Raw genomic sequence first — 20,427 nt, forward strand, 5'->3', positions numbered from 1 at the left:
TACATTTGCTGGAACTCATAGTAAAGACAGGCCATCCTCAACCAAACTTTCTTTTCTCAAACCCCATTGACTCTGGGGAGACTCAGGGTGCTTTCAGCCCTCATAAACTATTGCCCTGATAGGACAAAAGTGTCTTCAAGTTCTAATGCACTAACTTCTGCAGAGGGCTCCATCTCCTGCATTACATCTACCTCTTATTGGCTCCATCAGCAGTGCCATTTACATGCGATTCCGATGATTCTCAGTCTGAGAGCTCCGATGTTCAGCACAATCCACTGCTTCTGTTCTGGAAATATGACTACCAGAGAGTTCCAGTGGCTTCATGGCAATTTCCTCCTTTGCCTCACCCAGGAAGCGCTCATCAGTGCTTTCCATCCTCTAGTGGAAGGTCATTACAATTTTTCATAGCATTGTAGGACTACGGGGGGCCTTGAAAGGTCATCTAGTCCAGTCCTCCATACTCACTGCAGGATTAAGTATTATGTAGACCATCCCTGACAAGTGGTTATCTAATCTGCTCTTAAAAATCTCCAATGGTGGTATAATGGGCTGAGGTCACTCCTTGGGGGTGATTCCCAGAGTGCTGACAAAGCTACTGACACTCACCTTCCTGCTCTCTAGGGCTCCTCATCATCCCTTATTCTGCTGGCCAGCTCCCTGGTCTCCCTCAGCCCAGGCACAAAGCTGAGATCTATGCCCCCCCCCCCCCCCCCCCCCAAAAAAGCAATACAGACACTGAAGCTCTTCACATCCAAGGAAAATGCAGTTTAGGGCCCAGCTGCCTGGGATACCACTCCGCAAATGGGATCAGAACCCCAAATGAATTATTTAGGTAAGCCCCCTTTAACAATGAAAGGGGAAATGTACACACTGATTGCCCCTCCCATAACAGTTATTTACATTGGGCTTGGTAGTAAATAAAAGTGATTTTATTAAGTATAAGCAGTAGGATTTAAGTGATAACTGAGAACAGTCAGAGCAAAGTAGTTGAGACTTAAAATAACAGAAAATGCTTAGCTAATTCTACACTAAAATCTCAGTACAAACTTACTACAGACTCACCCTAAAACTGTTTCTTTTCCAGCTAAGCCTTCCAAACCAGGGGTGTTCCTCACCCTGGGTCTTTGGTTCCTTCCCTTGGGTATGTCCAGCCAGCCCAAAGACAAAACTTGCTAGCTTCCTGTTGTATTTAAAAATTCCCTTTGGGCAGGAATTCTGTTTCTACATTCTACCCTTCTTGTTGGGGTAGACCTGTGATTTCCTCAGCCCCAACCACTGCTAAGACTTAAGGACAAAAGGATACTTGCATATGATTGTCCAGACATGGGAAATACCCTGGATGGCTTTCCATTTACACATGTAAAATCATAAAGCATTCCATACTCCATATGTCTAACTTTACACACAAGAATGATCATACACCAAAATAAGATATACTGATCCAGCAGATTAAGACATTAAGATTGATGGGTTGCATGGAGCAATTTATCCAAAGCATATATATTTGTATCCAAAAGTCCATTTAATAAAGCATGGGTGGGGAGTCTGTCACAAGTGGAGATTCCACAACCTCTTCCACTGCTTAGCTACCCAGACAGTTGAGTTTTTCCTGATGTCCAACCTAAACTTCCTTTACTGCAATTTAAGCCCAGTGCTTCTTGCTCTATCCTCAGAGGAAAAGGAGAACAATTTTTCCTCTCCTCTTCATAACTACCTTTTATGTACTCGTAAACTGTTATCATACCCCCTCTTTTTGTCAGAGGTCATGTTTTCTGGACCTTTAATAATTTTTGTTGCTCTTTTCTGCACTTTTTCAAATCTGTCCACATCTTTCTCAAATGAGGTGCTGAGAAAAGGACACAATACTCCAGTTGAGGTCTAATCAGCATGGAATAAAGTAGAAGAATTATTTCTTCAACTGCTGTCCCTGTGGATGCTCCACTTCAGGTGCTAATGTGTCCTCCCGTTGACTATTGGAGACCTTTTCTTTCAGTGCCCTGCCACACCACACATGCACAGTGATGCTCTGTTATTTTGTTGGTGTCCGTTGACTGTGCATGCAATGTGACCCTTCAGTTCTTTCTCTAACATACTCGGCAGCAGATGGCACTCTTCGCAGTCACTCTTCTTTTGACCTGAAATGACAAAATAGTTTTACCTCAGTTTTCCCCAGTCTGATCCTGCTGTCCTTCCTGGCATTAGGCTCCAGGGCTCTGTGGTCCACAGATATTGCTGAACCACAGAGTACTGGTTTTCAGAGGTGCAATCTGTTTTAGGAATGACTGTTTCAATGGAGGCTTTTCCCTTCTAGCAAGAGGAATGGAAAAGCATGTATGTGGATTTTGTGTATATATCTTTTCTTCATTTATTTTCTGTTTTGAAGTGTCATTCTTTTATTTCAGTATTTTTATTTGTACATGCAGATATCTTTCTCCTGTGAGATCTCCTAAGAAGAAAGGATCCACAGTTTCCTTAAATCCCACTCCTGTTATAGATGCTCAGCCTGTTTTGGGAATCCAAACTCAGAAACCACAGAAATCTACCTCCCTTTCACTATTTTACAAAAAAGGTTTGTTGATCATGTTAACAAGAGAGAGCTATGTAGAACACGTATATGTAGAAACTGCAGACTAACCTTTTATCATTTACTCCTTATTTTTATGGAAGTCAAAACCTCTCAAAAATATATCAAGAAACTGTAATAAACACACTGTACAAACTATCAATTTTCATTAAGAAAATCATTAAGGCACCCTGAACAAGTTTGGTATTAGATAAGTCTTAGTACATATAATGTAATCTAAAAGTAAAATTAATTTATAAGCAGACAGACTTGTGCAGTCTCACGTCAATTCAGGCTTGAAGCTATTGTAATATGATGATTGCAAAATTTAATCTAATTAAATGTAATTACCAGAATGTTAATTTTTATAAAAAATTCATATAAATCAAGGAAATATTGGCACAACATCATCATGTTCTGTACAGACCCATACTAATCTCCTGAAACAAAATAAGCAAGCTAAGATAAGAAAATCCCACCCCTCTTAATGAAATAACCTTGTCTACCAAGTCAAATTTGTTATGAATTTGCAATGGCCATGAATAATGCCAATACATTGAAACCTTCAGTGTAGCATTAATACAATAACAGATTGCAAATTGAATTCGCTTCACCAAATGTCTTCTGGCATATGGCTTCTGACATCATAGGTCATTACTAAATACTAAATCTGAGACTTCCTATGCTAAAAGCATGAACCATTCCTACTTGAGTAAAAAGAGAAACTCTACCCATTAGGAGAAGCCTTTCTCTGATGCAGAAATTAAAGGCAGCCACTCTGAACAGTGGCCTATACAAGTTTCTGTATTACCAATGTGATTAATTTTCTTCTCTTCTTTCAAGTATATCGACTGGCATATCTTCGATTAAATACTCTATGCTTTCGGCTTCTGTCTGATCATCTTGAACTAGAACACTTGATCTGGACCCTTTTCCAGCACACATTGCAAAATGAGTATGAACTTATGAGAGACAGGCACTTAGACCAGGTAATATAAAACATTGAGAAATTCCAGACTCTCTTATTATTCCTTCTCTTTAAATGTTGCTTTTCAATTTAATTGTTAAATTCTAGTATGAGGTTTTTATTTCCCAAAGAGGCATATTATTTAAAGCAGAATTTAGTTTAATATAATGAACTGATATATTTAAGTAGTCCTTGATTTATCTTTAAATACTGAAAGTTATTTATGTTGTAATAGCCAAGACATAGATAGCATGCACCATTTTTTTAAAGGCCTTTGACTAGTAGAAAGTAAAGGCTGAAGTTTACTTGTAAATACATTAATTTTGCCTATGGAAAACCATGTTAACTGATCCACGTTTTTTGTGTCTACCCTAAAATTTCAGCTTCCCACTATATCTAACTGTGAACTTGAAAAATTACCTTTTTTGTTTAGTTAACTTTTTTGCAAAAAGAAGGGGACATTTGTATGCCCTTTTTGTTTTTTTCCTCCAAGGATTGGGATGGGATGGAGTGTCGTGCAGATAATTGATTTAGCTCAGTATAGGAAACATAGAGCTACTGATATTCTCCTTCATTTCCTAGTAACCATGGTTAAAATCCTGACTTCACTGAAGTCAATGGCAAAACTCTCATTGATCCCCATGGGGCCGGCTTGCACCCATGTCAACAGAAAAACATGTAAGAACGTAGAATATAGGGGTAGAGGGGAAGGTTCTTTCTTAATCTAAAATGTAACATTTGTTGCATTTCTGATGCTTCTTGTTGTTTCTTTAATAGATCATGATGTGTTCCATGTATGGCATATGCAAAGTAAAAAACATAGATCTTAGGTTTAAAATCATTGTTACAGCCTACAAAGAGCTCACCAATACAAATCAAGAGGTATGTCAAATCTTTTAGTAGTAGTCATCCATGAAAATGGTAATAATGTTGGTCATCTTAAAGTCAGGTGGAATTTCTTTGCAGGTCTAGATTTTATTGAGGAGTTGACAAAGTTTGTGCAGGAGCATTGTTCTACCAGCTTTTAATAACCTTATCTGAGATGCTGTCCAGGTCTTGTGCCTTGTGAATTTTTGTTTGGGTGATAGCATGCTGACTTCCTCAGAAGATGGGAGGATCAGCAAGGTATTCCATTACTGAGCATTGTGTAATAGACATAATAATGTCTTCAGAGACCATGGGATTTGCGGTTTAGAAGACTCGTATAATGTTCCTTCCAGTGTGGTTTAATTACTACATTGTCCTTGAGGAGGGTGAAGCCAGGGGTTGGACCTTTCAAGATTGACTCATATATAGCTTTTGTGCTAGCAAGAAGTTTCTCATGTCATCCTAGTCTACAACTCTGGATCTCAGAAGCCTTCTCTTCCCATCATTTACTTTTGATGTCATGTAGCCTCCATTGGGCTTTGGCTCGGAGCAGATGATAAGCTTCGTGTTTTTGTTGGTTAGTGGAACCATTTTTTCAGTTTCAGAGTGTGGTTCTTTTTGTTGAATTAATGCTAAGATTTCCTCATTTTTGTCAAACTGTTCTTGGTGCCAATGTGTGGAATATTCTATAGTTTCAGCACATACACAGTAAATGGTAAATTTAAGTTGATCCCAGTGCTCTTGTGTTTCAATGATGTTATCAGACAAGCCAGAGAGTTTGAGACAGAAGTTGCCGGAACATCTTACAGCTGGCTTGGTCTTGAAGTTCTTTACAGTTGTACCACTTTCGTTTAGTCTTTAGGTGTTTGCACCATGTGGAATGAGCCGTGGGTACATGATTGATTTTACTAATCAATGGTCTGTCCAACAGTGAGCTATACCTCTTGTGGCTTGTGTTATATAGACATCAGTGTAATCTTGGGATCCAACTATAACACAGTTAAGGAGATGATAGTGTTTGGACCGAGGATGTTTCCAGGTGGTCTCAAATGTTTACTGTGCCTAACGATGGTATTTTTGACGAGCATGTTATGCTACATACATTTTCTGAGGAGGAGAATAGCATTGGGGTTTAGATTTCCCATCCCTTCTGGTTTTGTATTTATAATACGCATGCACATGAGAGTCTACATAAGGATGCATGAGCTAACTTAATTCAAGCTTATCCTACCTTTTTAAATTAAGACTCGACAGTCTTTTAATTTTAGTTCATAATGATAAGTACCTGTAATGACACAAACAGCTGAAGTGGTTTGTCCAGGTTAATAGTCTGCAGTGACACTGATTAGAACTCAGAGCCTTCTCTTGTACACTAGCCACTAATTATATTGTGACTCAAAAGCAAACATTTGCCTAAATTAACTGATATTATCTGCTATCATTTGACAGCACTAATGCAAGTATGGTAATTGGGGAGTTTTTGTTACTAAAGAGTGAACTATTTTTGCATTATTTTTATTTGTTTATTGACCATATTTGGTCATCTTACTTCTGTGGTTGCAGTGGCACAGGCAGTGGCACGCATCTACAAAAGGCTAGCCATCCTGAGTACAAATGCATTGGTATGTACTAAGGGCAGCTATCCTGCACTGCCTTTACTCACCCCTGCCTGTGTTACTATGGCTACACTACTGCTGTTAGCATGCTAACTTGAGGAGCACTAGTGTGAGTGTGTGTTTGCACCCGGGCTCCAAGTAAAGACAAAAACTAAATTTTTGCATTCATGTAAGTAAATTGGTAGAAATACCAATTCTCAAGTAAATTATGATTGTGAATACAGTTCTCCTGACATAAACATACTAAAATTGGTATAATTATGGGGTGGCACCAATATAATTAAGTCAGTTTTTCTATTGATTGACACACAACACACAAACATCCTTAAATATTAGCCAAAGCTGATTTAAATAAATGGCATGCTGTGGGAATTGAACTGAAATTTAAGATTATTTTTAATATATAATTTTAAACCCTTTTTAGACTTTCAAACGAGTGTTGATCAGGGAAGGACAGTATGACTCCATTATAGTCTTCTACAACTTAGTGTTTATGCAGAAATTGAAAACTAACATTTTGCAATATGCCTCCAATAGGGTAAGTTGTTGATTTCCTGTACACTTGTGCTGAAAGTTAATCTTTTAACTGACTTTGAAATATTATAATGTAATTATTAAATATGCTGCTTACTTTTTTGTCATAGCCTCCCACCTTGTCACCCATCCCCCACATTCCTCGAAGTCCTTATAAGTTTTCTAATTCTCCTCTACGTGTTCCTGCTGGAAATAACATCTATATCTCACCCTTGAAGAGTCCATACAAATTCTCTGAAGGACTGATGTCACCCACAAAGATGACTCCCAGATCAAGGTTGGTAATAATTCTCTGAGTACTTCTCTCAGGTTAGAGTAAGAAATAAGTATTTAGTTGAAGCAAATTAGGAAATTATACACTGTGATTTTGCTAGACCTCAATGGCTATAGCTCTCTTTTGGTTTAAAGTTTGAGCCCTGTTTTAAAACTCGTACATAGAATGAGGCCTTATGTACTTTAGGTGGTAACCAATCCATTAGAAAATGGATTTGATATGAAATAGAAAATTCTCTTCTTAGAGGTGCCTCACTTGATTTGTATTATATTATCACTGTCTATAGTATAATATTCATGTCAAATGTGAATTACTTGAGTGCAACCAGCATGACTCACAGGACTAGTACTGGGTCATCAGTGTAGCTTTGTACTACCAGATTATGATATAGCCACAGATGGTAGCAATTGATCATCATTTGTTGCCAGTCTCTGTCTGTGTTTGGCCTATGCAAAATAAGTGTATTGTCTAATCTAGTTCCTAGTGAACACCATAACAACAGACCCCCTTGTGAGCACGCTCAGCACAGAGGTCAAGGATTGAATGAGCATGGACACTGAAAAAGTTACAAATATCATTGTATATTTTAGGTTGAACTCCTGCTATTATTTTGGTTAGCAAACATCTAAAGGTAATGATCCAAGGAAGGAAATGTCTGGGCTACCCACCTATTGAGAATGGGGTGTTTCTTAAAAAAAGCCTGGTATGGACTAAGTGGGTGTCTAATACTCTCCATTCCACAATTTCTCTTCCATGTACAGTTCAAGGTGATTCTAATTTGGTGTTTCAGCACTTTCTGGTTCTTTCAAGAATTGTAAAATTTAAGCAGAAATTGTTAAGTATGTGGTGATTGTTTTGCCCTTATTGAATGGTAGCATATTTGTAAGAGATAAGGGAGAGATATCTTTAGTTTAATATGCCAATGTCTTAGAAGGCATATGATCTCTTAAGTAGTCTTCATGCCAAATTTTGCAAGTTTGTGAGTGTTTCTGTCTTTTCACTGATAAATAAGGCTTAATCTGTCTTAAACTTCTTGTGTCTTGACAGAATCCTTGTATCAATTGGTGAATCATTTGGGGTGAGTATAAATTTTTGAATGTCAAGTCTTGTGTATGTAAAAAAAAGTTGGAAGGAATGTAGTTTTCTATAACTTTTAGAACTGGTCAGTGTCTCTGGTTTAGCTGAGTGTGTTCTGGAATCTGTAAACAAGAGATTGCTGGGGCACTTACTAGCATCTCTGAAATAGCCTAAATTCATTAAAAATCTTCAATATTTTATTAGGGTAGTTTGAGAGAGTTTTAAAGAGCTCTTAAAAGACGGTAGAAATGTAGAAGTCTGAAAAATGATTTTTGTGTAGTAGTCTGGAAAATGCACATGGTTTAGCTAGGGTTTTTTTATTGTCTTCTTGTAATCCTAGACTTCTGAGAAGTTTCAGAAAATAAACCAAATGGTGGGTAGCAGTGACCGTCCGCTGAAACGCAGTGCTGAAGTAAGCACCACCCCTAAGCCACTGAAGAGACTTCGTTTTGATATAGAAGGACAGGATGAGGCAGATGGAAGGTAGGATATAGTTCTTAACTTCTCATGAAACTACATGTGCTTTTATTTCTGGAGGGCTGGCTATAACATCAGGTTTAACAAAATAACAATGGAAACAAGCCACCACCATGTAGAAGTAATGTATGTATGCAGTGTTGTAGCTGGCTTGTCAAAATTCAGTATCTTCTATAGTTTTGTTTACAAGAAAAGCTTGTCTCTCTCTCTAATAGAAGTTTATTCAATGAAAGATATTACCTCTCTTACCTAATATATTGAATAATATAAACTATTTAGTGATAGTTTCTTGAGGTTGAAACTCTAGGTCAGAAGCAAGAGTCTTTCCTGCTGACAGCAAGCACAGTATTGAATGCTGGACTGAAACTGGATATTAAACTACTGTGTCGAGGGGTTTTAATCAAACTTAGCAAAATTGAAGACAAAATTTGCGTATCAGAAAGATAAAAGTTCTTGAATCAATTTTAGTATACAGAAAAAATGCTAGAGCTATGTTTGCATTTCACAAGAAACTAGGGAGTGACAGTACTCACATGAACTAATCATGGTTAGTTACTTTGCTTTATTTAGACAAAAATGCTTGCTAGTTGTTTCAATGAAATGTTTTCTATCTGCAGCAAACACCTACCTGGAGAGTCCAAATTCCAGCAAAAGCTTGCAGAAATGAGTAAGTATTATCTACTGTTGTAAATGAGTAGAAATGAGAAAGTCATGGATATAAAAGATTGTTTCACTTCCTGCCAGCCTCTCCAAATAAAAACCTTGCTAAACATATACAGTAACATACATTTCAGTAAAAACTCTTTAAGAATTATTAGGTACATTTATTATTCCATCTGATCTTGAAAATATAGTTTAAAATGGAAATACAGGCTAGCCATCAAGTGTCCCAACTGACCTAGAAAAACAAGTAGTCCTGTGGCACCTTAGCAACTAACAAAAATATAGATAATTATGAGCTTTCATAAGTAAAACCCATCTCATCAGATGAGTTGGAGAGGAAAAGGTCTGACCTAGATATCATGTAAGATAGATGTTTCCTGCTGATAGTGTCCGAACATGAGAAATTTTTCTTAAACATTGCAATTCGTAGATTGACGCTTTCTGAATAAATACTGGCCATAAGATAGTTACAATTAATATGCAAAATATTTGTTGTAATAAAGTTATCATTTGTTCTTGGATAGAAAGGGGATCTTAAGACATGTATAATATTTGCTCAGTTAGTAGTTGAGATCTACCATATGTATTTGTGTGGCACATTTTTGAAGGGAGAAGGGGAATCGTATGATATACTGCTGTGGACATACAACAGAACTCTCATGGTGGATATCGGGGATTTTGTGTGAGGCTTGAGGGCAAGACATACACTGTGATTTACAGCAGCATAGTACTTTCTTTTCAGATCTTCACATGTTGTTCGTAGCAACTTGCATGAGTCTGATCTATAAAAGAGTATTGAACTAAAAGCTTTAATACTGAATGTCAAAATGAATGTTTAGCCTCTCCTAAATTATTCAACTCTAAGCATGGTTTACTAATTGTAAAAGTTGCACTTACCCTTAAAAGAGTTGCATTTAAACTGATTTAATAACCGATCTTATCTTTCTAAATTAGTTACAGAAATAAATTGCTCAGTATAGTAAATGTTAAACAGTAGTGTTTGTCATGCTTAAGCAGTTTTCGTAGTCTGGTAAATAAGTTTTGCTGTGCCCATTTCTTTTGGAGCTGTTGTGTTTTGCAGATAAATGCTATCATATACAAAAATAAAAGTAAAATACATGTACAAAATACAATTAATCAGAGATGCTCTGGTGAACAAGTGTTTCCAGCTGCCTGATGGTCCAGTAGCAAGGTTGTTTCAGGCCTGATCTTCTCTACCAGGAGAAATTGATCCAAGTTACACAACTTTAGCTACATATATAATGTAGCTGAAGTCCGTGCTCATAGACCTATTTAATGTGTTGTCTTCCTTTGACACACCGCAGTGAAGACATTCTCCTGTTAACTCCCCTTGCACTTCTTGTTTAGGTAGAATATCGGAGTAGACACTAGAGTGATCAGCAGTCAATTTATTGCAAGCATACTAGACTCGATAAATCGACCCCTGCTGATCAGTCTCTATCCATTGATCTGGCTGATAGTGTAGACATGCCCTCAGAGGCAGTTGCAGTTAACATCGTAGACTGTCAAAGGTTTTAGTATGGGTGCAGATTTGGGGGCAGATCCTTGAGTATCTTTCCTCCCTACTTTCACTTCCTTTGTAGGCCCTGCACTACACCAGTAAAAATCCTAAGACCATCCAAGACAGTTTTTGTGTAAGGAAAACTGCTGCTCTTATGTTCTACTCCCCTGAAAATTACTATGGGTTACATAGGATATGTCTGTTGATCCCTACATGTGGTCAGGCTCTCCTTTCATTTGAGAGCCCATCCCTACCTATCTTCCTTCATGTGTCTGGATCCATTGTAGAGAGTGGAGCTCAAAGAATCTCTCCATCTACTAAATTCTGTCTTGGAATTTTACCAGCAATATCAATATATGGATTCGTCTTCTGTCCCTGCTTGCTTCCCAGTGCAGACTTTCATGTCTTTCAGCTGGATTATTGGAGCAACTGTTTGCAGAAAGTGTGGAAGGCAACCTGCAGTTTGGGGCCCTCTTCTGCCACAGCATCATGATGCCTCTTTTGCTCACAGATTTCCCAATTGAACTGAGAACTGTATGAGCTAAATGAAGAGCAGAAGTTTAGGAAGTGTCTAGGCTCCTTGACAGGCCAGCTGCAGCAGGATACTCACCAAAACACAACACCTCTCTCTCCCTCCTTCCCCCCCCCCCACCAGTAATGCTATTACATCAGAGGGAAGCAGCCACTGTAGTTGTACCCCACTAATTATAGGAATATCTTCTGAGGACAAGTCAGGTGAGGAGGCTCTCTTGGCTAAGAGAAACTCAGTCTTCCCTTCACAAACTGATTTTTGGCCATATTCAGTCTCTCATTGATCCACTTCTCTCAGGCATTGCTGCTGAGATTCTCTGTTGGATATTTGAAGACTAGCTAGAATCATACCTCCATACCTTTTTGAAAACAATAAAAAAAAAAGAAGCTTTGGTCAGTCTAAAAAGAAGGGAACCCAAAAGATTACACAGGATCTGTTTACTGCAGTGTTACACAATAGTGCATAAGCAGTTTTTGTAGTCTGGTAAATAAATTAACACTGGATTATATACATCTTCTGACCAAAGCACCTTGCAACTAAGAAAATACAAAATGGCAATAAAACCCAAGTGGGGATCCTGGAATTCCATCTCTCAAAGGGTCACAATAAGAAATATAATACTATGATTCAAAGAAACCTACTAGCATTAAATTTGGAAACAACCCCATTAAAATACCAAGCCAAAATCATCTGATTATATAAATGTTTTCTATCCACTAACAAAAGAAATTCTAAATTCAAATCAACCTAGCCATAAGAGATTTAATCAACTTACTATTGAGCCAGCTTTCCAAGGGCAGATGTCAAAACAGGCAATGAAACTTTACAACTAATAGCCAACCTACCAACAGGTAGTACCAGTACCTGAAAAATCAGGCTGCAATGGCAGCTGAGACCAAGAAATTGGTTGTTCCAATAGAGGATGGACATGTATATTTTTTTCATATAGGAAAAATTATCAGATCAATAGATCCTTAAAAATTATTGAAATGTTAGCTGGAGGAATTCCTACATTTGCTTCATATAATTCAGGACAACAAATAACCCTGAGAAACTGACATTAATGAAGGCAGCATCAGACTGTCATCCTGGTAAGCCCAGCCAAGCCATTACTCTCTAAAGAGAGATTGTCTGGAACAAACTCTATCCTTATTCTGGGCCTAAACAGATGGGGCTACTATAAGGTGGGTGCATAACTGGCTGGATAACCATTCTCAGGGAGTAGTTATTAATGGTTCACAATCATGCTGGAAGGTCATAACAAGTGGGGTTCCGCAGGGGTCTGTTTTGGGACTGGTTCTGTTTAACATTTTCAATGATTTAGATATCGGCATAGAGAGTACGCTTATTAAGTTTACTGATGATACGAAACTGAGAGTGGTTGCAACTGCTTTCGAGGATAGGGTCATAATTCGAAATGATCTGGACAAACTGGAGAAATGGTCTGAGGTATTAGGATGAAGTTTTATAAGGACAAATGCAAAGTGCTCCACTTAGGAAGGAACAATCAGTTTTACACATACAGAATGGGAAACACTGGTCTAGGAAGGATCTAGGGGTCATAGTGAACCACAAGCTAAATATGAGTCAACAGTGTGATGCTGTTGCAAAAAAAGCAAACATGATTCTGGGATGTATTAACAGGAGTGTTGTGAGCAAAACACTAGAAGTAATTCTTCTACTCTACTCTGCGCTGATTAGGCCTCCATTGGAGTACTGTGTCCAGTTCTGGTTACCACATTTCAAGAAAGATGTGGGGAAATTGGAGAAAGTCCAGAATAATTAAAGGTCTAGCGAACATGAGCTATGTGGGAAAACTGAAAGAATTGGGTTTGTTTAGTTTGGAAAGGAGACGACTGAGTGGGGACATAATAGCGGTTTTCAAGTATCTAGAAGGGTGTCACAAGGAGGAGGGAGACAAATTGTTCTCCTTGGCCCCTGATGATAGGACAAGATGCAGTGGGCTTAAACTGTAGCAATGGAGGTTTAGGTTGGACATTTAAAAAAAAAAACTTCCTAACTGTCAGATGGTTAAACACTGGAATAAATTGCCTAGGGAGGTTGTGGAATCTCCCATCTCTGGAGATATTTAAGAGCAGGTTAGACATCTATCAGAGAGAGTCTACACAGTGCTTGGTCCTGCCATGAGGGTAGGGGACTGGACTCGATGACTTCTCAAGATCCCTTCAAGTTCTATTGTTCTGTGATTCTATGATCTAAAGAAATGAGAAATATTTTGAATCTCAAGGCACTGACCAAATGCACAACATATGGAAACCTAAAGAGGACTGTGTGGTGGCACGTCGGGTGCCCCCCAATCCTGTACCCGGTCTGTAGCAAGATGAGACTCCGCCAGCCAGTAGAATACAGAGGGTTTATTGCTTCTGTGAGGTACAGCACAGTCCACGTTCTATGTGGGCATCTAAGTGAGGGCCTAGGCAGCCTCAGATCCCTTGGGGTAGGGATCCACAGGCCCCCGAATCCATAGGAGTCAGCTTAGTCTCTTTTCTTAATGTTTCCCAGCCAAGAACTGCCCAGCTCCCAGGCCCTCCCTCCCAGCCAGATGGCCATCTCCACCTCCCTTCCTTTGTCTCTCCCCCTGGGAAGAACCTTGTTATCTGCTCAGGCTGGGACTAGATGTCTGAGCCAATACACATGTGGGTGAGTCAATGGGAATCACACAGAGCAGACAGCACCCCCATTACGTGTCGGACTGATTTTGGCATCATCCCCTGTCTATAAAGAGAGATTCTCACCATTAAATCATAGGAAGATACATTTCGATTAGGAGACAGTGAAGAGTCTTTAGTTTGACTCAGAATCTGTGGAGCACAGAGATTCCAGGAAATGATGTCTGTACCATGAGCTTTCAAACTAATAACATCCTATATAACCTTTCTCCTTTGCAGAAAACCAGCATAGCGCTCTAGTGCTGAATTTTTCATCCTTTACTCAATCAAATGGGACTTGCTTATACAAATAGTCTCTTTGGGTTAGTAAATAGTATTCAGTGTCAGGAAAGGTTACAAAACCTCTCCTCAGAGAGAACCTCCAGAAAATGGCAGCAGTGGATATCTGTCATTGGACTGGTCATCTCAATTCCTTACTGTACCTTCCGTCCAATTCCACTGCTGTCCAGAATGGCATAGAAGACCAATGAGAGAGTGATGTTGATTGCTCATTCATCAGTTCTCAGAGCTGACATATCTGACATCCCAGACCCTATTGCACTTGCCATCAAGGGGGAAAAATTGACTCTCTCAACATTCCCTCAGACATTGAATACGGAGTCTATGATGCTTCTGAAGACGAGCTAAAGAAAACGGGGTGCAGGAAGACTTGAAAACTTACATTTTTATTTGGAACTTTTTTCAGTTTGTGGTATGGGGGGGCGCAGGGTACAGATGTAAACAGTTCACATTCTATTAGCTCTTTTACCTCATAGTCACCAGAACTGGTGCGCAGTACTTTAAAAACTAATAAAATCTGCACTTTGTTGTTCCCAGGTGACCTCTTTGGAAGATGATATTTGCATACCTGTTGAAAGCATTAGACCTAAAATGAGATGATATTTGCATATCTGTTGAAAGCATTAGACCTAAAATGAGATGTCTGACAAGGGATTTGAGTGGGATTTTCAAAAGTGCTTAGAGTTGACCTCATTCTGCTCCTACTGAAGTGAATGGTATAGTTCCTCAAGTTCAGTAAGATCAGTTAGGCCAATGTGGTACACTTTTGAAGATTCCACCATTATTTTAGTACTGCAGGCACCTAAATGGTATTACTCTCTTAACCATCAGTGATCTTGGCAGAATTTTGGGGGTGCATAGCACACTCCAACAAACCACTTTACTGCATACTCCACAGAGACAGACTAATACAGAAGAAGAATTCATCCTAAAAATTAGGGTTGTTTTAATACTGACTTCAAGTATGCAAACAAAATTCAGCAACCTACATTGGATCTCAGGAGAAGAGTCATGATACCCTTGAAAAGGACAGAACAGTTGATAAAATGCTTGCTTTCATATTGTTTTAATCCCAGACCCAGCAGCATGAAAGCCTACAAAGGCATCATTTCCAAATGACTCTAACTAGTAAGAATGCACACAAAGGGCTCACTTATCAGAAAATAAAGCAGGACACTCAAGATCAGCAGCCTTTATGGGCAGAAAAGTCATGTGATTAAATACTGCATTTGATGGGAGGTCTCAGATGCAGCTTTTGATAGTGCTACTTTTTAGGCTCCATTTTAATGTGCTTTATCTTTTTATGGTCTTCTATCCCTGCTTGTTTCATATATCCATGCAGTGAAATCTGTGCTAACGTCCACCTTTTAAAGCAGCCACACCGAAGTGTATTCCTAAACATTTTCCAACAGAGTCATCTGTACTAAATTACTAGAAATTATCACTTGATCCTGTAGCACCTAAGAGACCAGGTGTACTGCTTTGGATTTTCAGTATGTGGAAGGTTTCCCAGGGCTCTCTGTCGGGCCTCTCTGCCTGCAGTTACTTAAAATATGCTCTACACTTAGTAGTTCTTACACTGAGAAGCCGGGGCATCTCGTATTCTCTTACCCCTGTTTAATTTTACTAGGTTTCCCAGGGTTTTTCTCTCTGCCAGGAGAGTTTTCATAGTCCCATGGCTCACCTTTGCCTCCTGGACATTGGTGTCTCTGTACATCAAGACTCTGTGTCTCACAATCATACAGTTTATGAAGCAACTATTCTTTTTCTTCACTCTCTTGCTTGAGTTATCAGCTGTCTCTGAGTAATAAAAGACTTGAATTGCATATAAGGCTCACTGGACGTGCTTTATGTCAGGAAAGAGAGAGATAAGAGTTTGATTATAACAATAGTGGGAGATAAACCAATATTCAGTACACAGTTCTTTAAGGCTGTAAAACTAGTAAGTCAGAATTACTGAAGTATTTCAGAATTAAATATTTGAGCACTTGTGGTTCAAATTAGGGTTTAATTTGTTTGTATCACTAACCCTTTAGAGACACCCTTTAAAGTTATTTTGCACAAGTTGATTTACTGTAAAAGGTGGTTAAAAGTTACTGTCACTTTTCTCTAGCATCTACTCGAACAAGAATGCAAAAGCAAAAACTAAATGATGGAACTGATTCATTGGCTACTGAAGAAAAATGATCATCTTCTCAGGACCATGTGATGTACCAGCACACATCTCTGCATTTGCCTTTGTTTTTCAGCCACCATGTTAGTTACGTTTTTTTATTATCAATTGTTAGTTTAAAGTATTTGGCTTTTTTTGTTTCAGTGTTTTCATTGATATTATGCCTTATGATGTAGCATGTACACAGTGTAAGCCACCGAGTTTATTAATTTATATATTTTTGTGGATTTGGAAAAGTTTTTCAGTTTCCTACAGCAACATTGTTCATTTGAGTCCAATTCATTCTACTTATTTTAAACTATTAAAAATAAAGTTAGATAGAATGATTTGAAATGCACTAATTCTTTTGTTCATTAGATTTCATTTTAATGTTGGAATTTTATGCACTATTTGCGTATTTTGTGAATTGGGGGCCAGATACTGCAACGACTTATGCCTCAGTAGAATTACCATGCTAAGGCCCATTAACTATGCATGCAGTCATAACTGTTGCGGGATTAGGCCCTAACATTTTAAGTACAACCTGCAAGCAAACAAAGTGTAAAGTAAACTCTCATAGCCATACTACTGAAACAAATAGCAGATACCTCAGATTTTAAACATCTTCTAGTACTTTTTTCCCCTCACAGTTTGAGTGGACAGTTACACTGCTGATCATCGGTTAGTCAATTTGAACATCATTAAGTATGAATTACTCAGAATGATGAGTGTGTTTCAGGAACCAATTTTTTGCGTTTTTTTTTTTTTTTTTTTTTTTTGGCCAAAGTACAAAATACTCAAAGTGTACTGTCTGATATTTCTGGATCCTGAAAAATGTACATGAAATAAATTAAATTACCACCAAGGTGGAATTTCTTGCTGTGACCTCTATAAATATTGATTTTTTTTAAGTCAATGATTTTGCTTACTCCGTTTTTCCAAGAAACAGGAATAGAACCTTAGTTAAACCCCATGTTCCTCAAGTTGGCTTCTTAAGAATAAATAGCCTTGTCTTCAAAGTGGCCACCAGCTCCAGTTCCCAGTGACCTCAGTGGATTTGCAGGTGTACACACATTCGTATTTAGATCGAATCTGACATTTGAAGCATTCAGGTTTGAAAAGTTTGATCAAAGTCCTCCCTGTCTCCATAAAAGGGCACATCCTTTAAGACTACTTGAATTATTGCTAAACAAATAGGGTGCGTCTAGACTGGCAAGATTTTGCACAAAAGCAGCCGCTTTTGAGCAAAATCTTGCCGCCTGTCTACACTGTCCGCGAGTATTTGCGCATGAACACTGACTTCGTACTGTACAAAATCAGTGGTTCTTGTGCAAATACTTTGATGCTCCCACTCAGGGATAAGCCCTCTTGCGCAAGTATTCTTGCGCAAGAGGGCCAGTGTAGACAGGCAAGTTAATTTCTTGCGCAAGAAAGCCCGATGGCTACAACGGCCATCGGAGCTTTCTTGCACAAGAGAGTGTCTACACTGGCACAGATGCTTTTGCGCAAAAGATGTCTTTTGCGCGAAAGCATCCATGCCAGTGTAGACTCTCTCTTGCGCAAATACTTTTAACGGAAAAACATTTCCGTTAAAGTATTTGCGCAAAATCATGCCAGTCTAGACGCAGCCATACATTTTTAAATTAACTACTCAGTTGTGGGTGTTTTGCTTAGTACAAAGGAAAGGTATTTCTAACCATCTAACAGATGCAGCTTTTTAAGTGACTGTTGCCTTTAGAATTATCCATTCTTTTTAATGAAGATTTATTTTGTGCAACTGCTTAAATTCAAGCAGATATAGTAGAAAAAAGCACCTTGATTTTATGACACAGAAACATGTTTTTTAAAAATCTTGTGTGGGTAACTTATTTAGAAATCCTTGCTGAAAATAAAAAATAGTTCTGCTAGCATCATCTTTTTTTTTAAAGATCAGTTTTTGTTAGTAAAAACATCTAATCCTAGAACAAGTTTTAAAATCTGTACAACAGTAAATTGATGTGGAAATATTTTGATGAAATTTGAAATAAATCAACTACCATAAGTTTTAAGTCTCAGTATAGTTTCAGTTTCCTGAAGTATGCACAGAAGTGTTATAATTTTAGATTTCTTTGCTTTTTTTCCCCAGAGTTTGCAGTGAACTATATTGCAATGAATGTGATACATGGACTTTAAGCTCCATAGTTGCATAGTGTCCAGATATTAACTTTGCTGGCTAGAGAACTGAAAGGGGTAGTACACAGCAGAGTTCAGTACTTAGGCTATTCTTTCTGTACTGTGACAGTGTCCTTTTTTTGTTCAGGCAGAGTGAGGACTACATTTAAAAGTGTATGGTAGCATATTGTACAACTGATGGATTGAATTACTTTCAAGATAAATAAAACAGCTTTAATAATATTTATTGGTGGTTTTTGTAACTTTGTTTAAAGTACCAAGGTATAAAGTACCATGTGGAAATAACTTCCTTCTGTTTAATGCTAAAGCTGCAAATCCTACAACTGGTGTGAGCGGAGCCCCTCAACTTCAGTGAAACTCTGTCCAGGTACAGAGATCTAGATTTAAATACCCAGTTGGGCCCTTAGCTGTCTACAAAACTTCCATTATTTTGCTCAGTTTGAAATTATTTCATGTTTTACTAATTATATTTTCTACCAGCATTATCATTATTTGTATTACAATAGCACACAAGGTCCCAATGAAGAGCAGGATCCTGTGATGCTAGACTCTGTATAAACATACACAGTTGCTGCTCTAAGGAACTTAATCTAAATTTAGACCTTTTTTCCCAGACGTTTTAATCATGTGTCTGGATCTCTTCCTTATATCCTCTGTTCCCTGATATTATCTGCTTTAAAGGTTAGAGTAACTTTTCTGATTAGCTATTGCAGAAATAGAAAATAACAGATTGTATTCAGTTATTTATGCTCCTTCTCAACAATGCAACTTTAGCTTTCATGTAGAACTAACTATGCATGAAACATTTTGTATTTCCAAAACAGTGGCACTCTAGACAAGTCTAAGTAAACAGCATGTGCACCCACTTGAGTATGTGAGAGTTACTGCAGTTAAATGCAGGCCAAGGAAGCAAAAAGTTATAAAATAACATGGTAGGACATGTGTAGAAGGCTGTGTTGCTGTAGGAAAACAGCACATGATACAGTTTGAATATTTAAAAATGTAACAAGTTCATTTACACTGTAATCCTGAAACAAACTAACCAACCTTCTTTACCAAGTAGAAGTAGCATGTCAGAAACACACAAGGCATTTCACCTAGTGGTAATCACTCTTTCATTACTGCATTAACTTCTCTGAAAGGTTTGAAATCTGTTTCCTTGTCAAATTCCCCCTCATCCCTTTTTGGCAAAAATTGGTTTTATTGCTGTTTACGAGTCATAACAGTCATTTCCTTAAAGGCTTGTCCATGCAACATCTTCCCGTCACTCCTTCCCCCTGCAAGCTGGGCTATAAATCTACCCCTCCCTAGCCTGCTTCCGGGTGCTGCAGTTCTGTAGCACTCATTGATCCTAACCCACTTTGAAACAGCAGTTCAAAGAGCACTATGGAATTTTAGTGCATAACAGCAGAGACCCAGTGTGCAGTAGGCTAGTGTAGGGATAGATTTACATCCCAGCATGTCACACGTAAATGAAGATGACTGTGGTTTTGAAACTGCAGTCTTTATCTGGCATGTGACCTATTTCTCTCCCCTCACCCCCACAACATACTAATAAAGAAGTAATACATAGCTGTTCGTTTAAAAATGGTTGAAGCAACTCTATGTAGGCTTTAAAATATAATAATCAGGTCAAAAACAGTTCCTAAATATTAGTTGTCCACTAATTGTCTGCTAGATGAGATTTTAGAGAAATTTTGAAGTTGGATGGATATTTTATTATAGTAGGGTTACAAACAACCCTTCTGAGGGGTATAAGCAAAATTTGTCATGCTAATGGTTAAGTTTTATTTTACAAAGTAATCCAAAGGAGAAACAATGATCTTAAATTTGTTACAAGGATTTGTACACTACAGCAATTTACACAATGAACATGCATTATAATAAAGCTCCATCATTCCAAAGGTAGGTCCTAGAAAAACCACAAGACTGAACTAATAACATCAGTTACCGTGACAAACCCCTTTATTGTAGCATTTTTTTCTTTTCTTCCTTTTAACTTCCATTTAATTCAAGAAGCCTTTAGTTACCTATTTTCCCCA

At 38.1% G+C, this 20,427-nt stretch overlaps 1 protein-coding gene across 4 annotated transcripts in view; it reads left to right on the forward strand.

Moving 5' to 3' along the window:
- RB1 (RB transcriptional corepressor 1) overlaps positions 1 to 17,007 on the forward strand; it is a 152,369-nt gene extending 135,362 nt beyond the window's left edge. For 3 of the 4 annotated variants that reach the window (XM_006122970.4, XM_006122971.4, XM_075919037.1), the window contains 9 exons: positions 2,424 to 2,569; positions 3,407 to 3,552; positions 4,308 to 4,412; positions 6,438 to 6,551; positions 6,658 to 6,824; positions 7,869 to 7,899; positions 8,239 to 8,381; positions 8,993 to 9,042; positions 16,175 to 17,007. In XM_006122970.4, coding sequence (XP_006123032.2) covers positions 2,424 to 2,569; positions 3,407 to 3,552; positions 4,308 to 4,412; positions 6,438 to 6,551; positions 6,658 to 6,824; positions 7,869 to 7,899; positions 8,239 to 8,381; positions 8,993 to 9,042; positions 16,175 to 16,248 — 976 coding nt within the window. In that variant the 3' untranslated portion in view covers positions 16,249 to 17,007. Of the gene's footprint in view, positions 1 to 2,423; positions 2,570 to 3,406; positions 3,553 to 4,112; positions 4,252 to 4,307; positions 4,413 to 6,437; positions 6,552 to 6,657; positions 6,825 to 7,868; positions 7,900 to 8,238; positions 8,382 to 8,992; positions 9,043 to 16,174 lie in introns of those variants that run through there. The other variant, XM_075919038.1, reaches the window with a different exon arrangement.
- The last annotated feature ends 3,420 nt before the right edge of the window (positions 17,008 to 20,427 follow it).

This window comes from Pelodiscus sinensis, chromosome 1 (assembly GCF_049634645.1).
Source record: "Pelodiscus sinensis isolate JC-2024 chromosome 1, ASM4963464v1, whole genome shotgun sequence".
Taxonomy (NCBI): domain Eukaryota; kingdom Metazoa; phylum Chordata; order Testudines; family Trionychidae; genus Pelodiscus; species Pelodiscus sinensis.